We start from the raw sequence: 7242 nt of genomic DNA on the forward strand, positions 1-7242 counted from the left end.
ACATTTATACAAGATGTTATTATGCACCTGTACAAACAGATGGTAAACATAAGCATTGTTGCTTTTCCATTTATATATTTAATTAGGTACTGCAGACTCAGGTGAGCAAAGGTGATCAAATTACTGAGAAGCTTCATGGATTGTTTCCACAATAAGATCCTGCCTTTCACAGTTTAATTCAATTAATGTGCGTTGTTCCCAGAGTCTGGAGGAGACTCTCACACTCTGTCTTTTAGCCGAGGTGTTTGCTTATGCTACTGCAATGCTTGTTTAAGCTTTAATTGCCCTGAATTGGAGCCTTCAATTGTGTTTATTGTTTCAGGAGTTTAGTGCTCTGGGCCAGAGACTTCCAGAGACCCCTGATTTTTCCTTTCCATCAGAGCTAAGACCTCTGATTTCCTCTTATTGTGTGTGTGTGTGTGTGTGTGTGTGTGGTGTAAGCCATGTGTCACACTCTCAAGATTCAGTAAGATTATTGCACATTTGCAATAATCTAATTTGTGTTTATTTATCTGTAAACGGAAAAGTGTTAGCACACTCTCCTCTAGGTCATTTGTCAGAATTAATGGGGTCATGAGATGATCTCACTAAATCTAAACAAGAAAAATGTGACTGTGAGAAAGAAAGCTCATATTAAGCAGTCTTGTTTCATGGTAATAACATATGACATGTCAAAGCTGCATCATAAATGTAGCCGTTTTTATTCCCTATAACACAGAAGTTCTCGATCATTTTCCTGTACACCAAGTCATGTTTACAGATATGAAATATGATACCATAGCAAATAAAGTCAAAGTTCATACATTACATACATGTGCACGGATTTCATTCTGCATTACAATATGAACCAAATACAAAATAAAGTGCATAATTTAATGATTCAAAATAAATTAAAAGGCCTTTTCACTTATCTGTCAAACTCTAACTTCAACCACTACTGCACAGCCTTTATCGGCAGTCATCATCTGCTGCTATGCACACAAATAAGCTCATCTAAAATTAACACGAGGAAAGAAGCAAGAAAAGCAAAACATTAAGTAACAGCCTGAGATGGTGTCATAATGGGAGAAAGGAGGAATGCTGTGCGCTTCAAAGTTCTTGAAAGTCAGACAAAAAGTTCATTTGAGTGGGAAACCTCAAACAAACTGGAGTTCAAAAGTTCAGTGTGTTATTTTCTGTAGTGTTACGATGCCAGACGTTTTAGCTGACATTAAAAGGGAGAATTTGCCATATGAAAATGCAGCAGAGAGAAGGATTGCTCATTATGTAGACCCTTGATTTTTGTATTATTGATACTAGATCTGAAATTGGTTTGTATTTAGTCAATTTTCATGAAAAAAAAAAGGCCAAACATATACTGGTACCTTCTTTTTAAATGTGAGCATTATCAGCTTTTTCCTGATTTTGGGTCACTGTAAACAGCATATCTTTGGCCAAAAAAGAATGCCAACACCTTGATTTCCTGGAATATTAACACTTAACACAAACATTAAACTAAAAGAGAAGTATGGGTCCTAACTAATACAGAACATTTTACAAAAGGTTCTTTGATATTTTGAGTCCTGACATCATGTATAGTGTATAGTACTGTATAGTAATGCTGAAAGGCAGTTCATGAGTATTAATACTGATCAAACTCCATGACTAATATAACTTATAACTGCACATAAATGCTTCTTTTGGACTGCAAATCCTTCTGGAGTTGGGATCTATTCATTTTGACCTTCTCTTAGAGAAGAATAATTATATCACAAAAAATGTTTTACACAACATCACTCATTTAGAACACCATTTTTCTCAAGCTGACCGCTTATTGCATCACATTATTCAAAATCAGTCAACTGATTTTCTGTAGCTGGAGCAGGAACCTTTGTACCCTTTCTTTAAGATGGAAAACAGTGTTTTTAAATAATTTGAGATGATATATTTGTGTGTATTCCAGGTTAGAGGAACGAAAATGTCTGTGCTCACTACATTGTCAAACTCTACTCTACGTTAGTCCTGGAGCTAACACAATGTGTCCTTCTAAAAGCACTGCACAATAGAGTTTTTAGAGGAATCAGTCCTAACAATAGCAAACACTTGTCAGTGATTACTCATTGTGATTACTCATAAGAATCGCATTCAGGACCATTTTCATTTACTTCACTGACCACAAGCTTGTGGTCAACAAAGTTTGGCTAAAGTTAGGAAATACAGCTTTACAGTAAAGGTTTCCACAATGACTGAACAAAGTAGATGAAACTGGGAATGATAAGCTTTTCCATCAGTGGTCTCTGTCTAGCATCTTTCTTAGGCAAAAATGACAAAATCTGCTCACACAGTCAGTCACTGAGGTAGCTGGGTGCTGAAACAGACAATAGGACGATATCACTCACAGCACTTATCTCTTTCCCACTGCATGGGGCCTTTTACAACAAAGAGTGACTTCTCATTTTTATGTGCCACCTCCACTTTTTTAGTGCTTTAAAAGTTCTGTCATGGAGAAATGAAACAGTAGAGTTGGATCAGATGCATTTCTCCTCCACTGTCTCAGTGTTCAAAGTGACCTGAAGTCCTGGATCTTTAGGGCATGAAGATGCTGAAAGATCTGTGATTACATTTGCCTCTTCTCTGGTCTGAGCCTCAGTGCTGCCCTTTTGGGATGAACAAGACGCTTGTGAGTTTCTAGCTGAAGTTTGTTGTGAACCAGAGAGTTTGTGTTCCCTGGGACATCTTCCAGTGCACTTCTCAGTTCCCTCTGGAAAGTAGAGGAAGGTCTGGGAGGTGCTGTTGGCATCTCGTAGGTCATTGGACACAAAAGAGTGAGAATCCCGGTTAGACGTGACAGAGGAGAGCTGATAGCCATCTATACAGGGGAAGTTTCCCTGTCTCTGTTGCCTCCTTGCTCCCATTTTACAAAAGAGGCACTTGATTTTCTCAATGAGCTTGAGGAGAACAGCCTTGCGAAGCAGGATGTAGATCCACGGGTCAAGAATAGGGTTGAAGGAGGCAAAACGTATCGCCCGTAGATCAGGGTTTTTGTCCAGCCGTCGCTCCACTGGAGTCTTATAAAGCTGGTTCAAAAACACCTGAGCCTGCAGGAGAGAAGAGAATAGTACCTGAGTGAATAGATAAAGTGCAGCTTCACATGTGCAAGTTTGTGTGTTTGAGAGGCCACCAATATAAACATGAATGGGAAAGGAGTCAGTTCAGATCTAATATAAATTTGTGTGAATGTTCATCCCAAATCGTTTACTTGACATTACAAGACGTAAAAACTAACAGCGGTGCATAACAACAGCTATATTTGGGGATAATCTGGAGTATAAGAATTGTGCCTGAAAAGGCAGGAGGAAACGTTTATGCGGTACAAAAAAAATTTGTTTTTATTTTACTTTAGTCATATTTTCGTTACTTTACCTGATTAAATAGTTTTATGTACCTAGAAAACTACATTTATGTGAAAGAAAACCGTGCGTAGAGCGTGCGTAATGGTGACATACAGCCCAAAAAATAACTTACAACAAGTGGGATAGAGCAGATGAGAACTACTGCCGATGTGCCTATGAGGAGAATGACCATCTGAATCTCTGCACCGGCCAGACGTCCAAAGCTGCGTCCTCTTCTCCGCAGGTCCACGGTGCGCCCGAGATCGGTGCCCAGCGACGTCCTACGCACAAAGCGCCGATGCATCCGGATCAAAGCCACGCACACCAGCACATTACAGATCACAGTGGCGAGAATAAGAAGAGAGCTAAAACCTGCATACATGTAGGAGTAAGCGGCATCGCTGGTCTTGTTGCTCCTCCACTCTAAAAAACACCACGTCTGTGGATACTGTTTCTTCACCTGCCCAAAGCCTATAATCGGCAGGGCGCAGAAAAAAGCATTTGAGATGTAAATCGCTACTAGAGTCAGCCCGGCGAGTTTTTGGTCCACGTAGTCATTGTAGAAATAGGCATGGTTTATAGCAATGTATCTCTCCACCGACATGGCACAGATGATGCTGAGCCCTGCCAGCGAGAAGAAAAGCAAGGTGAATCCAAAGTACTGACACAGCGGGTCCTCTCCGGGCCACGCGCCTTTCACATAAATTGCGATAGTGACCGGACTGGCCAGCAGTGTGCCAAGCAGATCCGTGACTGCCAGTCCACACACCAGCGTGTAAAAGGTGGTTTCTTTTTGTTCTTTCCGGGATTTACAAAGAACCACGATGGCGATGAGGTTTCCAACCACCCCGAAAATGAACATAATGGACGGAATCGTGGGGACCATGGTCCTCCCCATGGTTTGATTATTCATTGCTAAGTCCAAACGCACTTCAAGACAAGTGAAACAACTCTCCTTAACGCCTGTATTTCCAGTCCAGAGCAAGAAACTTACCTACATGTGAAATAAGCCTGGGTAGCATTTTCAAAAGAGAAAACAGCCTTTCCTTATCTGAAAAACTAACCACTAAAAAGAAACACCATCCCCCAAAGCATCATCTGTCTGCTGCGGTTACCAGCAACTCGGTGGTGCTTCCTTATCAGATCCTCAGCTAGCTGTGCAAGACAGAAACAGATTTTACACACCAGGGCAGAGAGATAAAAGCAGGCAACGGACACCAGTGACTTCACTGAAATGAGGTTGTGCCTTCAGGCTTCTTGCTGGACTCAGTCCCTCCCCTTGATTTCACTTCACAACCTTCATCAGCAGTTCAGGAAAGATCTGTGGCACATTTTGTAACCTGAACTTACAACAAATTGTGTACGCCATGGTTTAACATTATTGTGTGTGTGTGTGTGTGTGTGTGTGTGTGTGTGTGTGTGTGTGTGTGTGTGTGTGTGTGTGTGTGTGTGTGTGTGTGTGTGTCAAAATGAGACATTGGATAATAAAATTAAAAAATAACCAAAGGCTACGTCACACTGACAGTCATCTCATATTTTGCTTTGGGATCAAGAGTCTTTATTTCATCCTCAACACAATTTCGAATGGCGAGCTGCAATTGAATCAATTAGTCTCCAGTCTAATTCTGGTCACATATACGCTTGTCACGCATCCTGCTGATAAAATATCAAACCTCCTCTTTGAGACAAGCATCTCTAATATAACTTTCTGTGATCATGATTAATGAGAACATTTTATTAGTAACTTAAAATTCAGTCCCCTAACACATTTGGTTTCAATTAAAGGAAAAAAACAAGTGGCCATCATTTTCACTGTGGAGTACATGAACACAATGTCCTGCCAATCTATAGTGATGATATCAGTGTCCCTGGCGTGTTTTAAAATTCATTATTTATATTACATAATGTTGATAATCAAGAACCTGTTGTCAATTGTTGTGAATTGCTTTTTTCCTCATAATTAGTGATTTTAATAGTAGCAAATAATCTCAATATCCAGCTAAAACTGACACTCTAAAACAAACAAACAAACAAACAAACAAACAGTGAAAACACTAATATGTGCTTATTCTTTGTCTGCTGAGAGAAGCAGACACTTAAATTCTGGCTGGGCTTCATTTTATTTAATTCTTTTTGATAACTTTCAAAGTCACATAAAACACATCAAAATAAGAAAGATATTTAAACAAGCAGGCAGATGCACCGAGGTGCTTATTCTCTAGTGCTACTGAGATTTAACATGAGCTAGAATCAAAATAAAAAAAATAAATGAAACTGAAAACTCAAGGCTTGCACCTAAGGTCCCTCAATTATGAAAATTCATCTAAACCTAAAATATTAACATATCTAGTCAGATGCTACTCATAGTTAGTAAGCTAATGCCACACCATTCAGTCTTCTGAAATACTATTAGATTAAATTACTAAGTTCAATATGGACCTCATGGTTTTAATGTCTTCTCTTCTATAAACTTAAATGTTAGGTTATGATATTATACCATTGTGAGTCTCCTACACTGCCTTAAATCATATATTTTTCTCTTTATACTTGGTATTTTTTAAGGCCATGAGTGCATTACTACTTACCCTCATGTGCTGCACTCAAAAATTCAGTGGTCACCATCTTGGCCTCTCAGGAGACAAAGAGGGGTGAAGTCAATGCTGGCCAACTAACAACAGCAGAATTTTGACATTATTTATTTTTATTTATTTATATAGCTCCAATTCACAACAACAGTTGCTTCAAGGTGTTTTATATTGTAAAGAGCCTACTATATTAAAAGGAAAACCTCAACAATCAGACGACCCTGATCAGCATGCACTTGGCGACAGTGGGAAGGAAATACTCCCTCGATGTAGTTTTACATTTTTAACATTTCCAGATGCTGCAGGTAGCTGACAACTTGTGATGTCTGGTTTCAGACAAAGCTACCCTGTTAACATTCATGCACTTCACTAGTAACTGCATAGAGGACACAGTGCGTTACATGAAGAAGTATAGTACTAATGGTACTGAAACACCTAAGTATCCTAAATCAGGCAAAGTGCTGGAAAGAGCTGGTGCTCAGCTGAACGAAACTTCGGCTAGCCTACAGTGCTGATTCAGCAGGTCTGGCAGTAATCAGGCCTGGGTGTGGCCAGAAAAGTTGAACTCAGCTTTCCCAAAAATGTGGCTAATCATAGTTAATTCTAGATTTAACAAAGGGTCAAGTAGGATTGGATAGATTTTCCCCTTAATAAATGAAATCATGATTTGAAAAAAAGTGTATTTACTTGAGTTGTCTTTGTCCAATATTAAAATGTCTTGAAAAATGTTAAGTGTGACAAATATGCAAAAACCTAAGAAATCAGTCATACTTTTTACACAACTGTATATGGGGGCGATGCAGTTTCAAAAGAACTCACATATGAATGCATGGCTGCTGACAAACAAACCATCTCTGCCAGCATCACTCTGCTTAGGTGGGTGGTGTTAGTCACTGCACTGTCCTTAACCCTGAGCTAGCTGTCAGCTATCATTTGTGGAAAAAACCCAGCATGGGCATGTCAGATGAAAGTTTTTTTTTGTTAAATAAGTAACGATAAGTATGAATCTGCGAGAGTTTTTTTTTTTTTTTTTTTTTAATTGAGAAAGAATCTAAAACTTCTGGCTGTTTCGTCTCTTTAACTAGACTGTGACCGAACACACTGAACTCTGGAGACCTTGAGCCCCCTTGTCTGACGTCATCCCACTATGCTGACCCTGTTCACTATGAAAACACACTTCTTGTTGTCACTTTCTGGCATCTATTTAAATACAGAAAGGGGGGAAACTGTCTGTGATTATAGGCAATTTACAACCTTGAAAATTTATTTTTTTTAGCATGCCATTT

At 39.2% G+C, this 7242-nt stretch overlaps 1 protein-coding gene across 1 annotated transcript; it reads right to left on the reverse strand.

Moving 5' to 3' along the window:
• Nucleotides 1-702: 702 nt before the first annotated feature.
• Nucleotides 703-4569, reverse strand: ptger4a (prostaglandin E receptor 4 (subtype EP4) a). Its single transcript, XM_030738453.1, has 2 exons — nucleotides 3505-4569; nucleotides 703-3077 (listed from the first exon to the last, which is right to left on the reverse strand). The coding sequence occupies exons 1-2, from the start codon at nucleotides 4282-4284 to the stop codon at nucleotides 2508-2510; spliced, it is 1350 nt and encodes a 449-aa protein (XP_030594313.1). The 5' UTR covers nucleotides 4285-4569; the 3' UTR covers nucleotides 703-2507.
• Between the last annotated feature and the right edge of the window lie 2673 nt (nucleotides 4570-7242).

Source organism: Archocentrus centrarchus, chromosome 9 (genome assembly GCF_007364275.1).
Source record: "Archocentrus centrarchus isolate MPI-CPG fArcCen1 chromosome 9, fArcCen1, whole genome shotgun sequence".
NCBI classification, from domain to species: domain Eukaryota; kingdom Metazoa; phylum Chordata; class Actinopteri; order Cichliformes; family Cichlidae; genus Archocentrus; species Archocentrus centrarchus.

Coding starts and splice junctions, on each gene's coding strand:
- ptger4a (XM_030738453.1), bottom strand. CDS start 4,284: ATGAATAATCAAACCATGGGGAGGACCATGGTCCCCACGATTCCGTCC. Junction 3,078..3,504: donor TCTGCTCTATCCCACTTGTT/GTAAGTTATTTT, acceptor TCTCTCCTGCAG/GCTCAGGTGTTTTTGAACCA.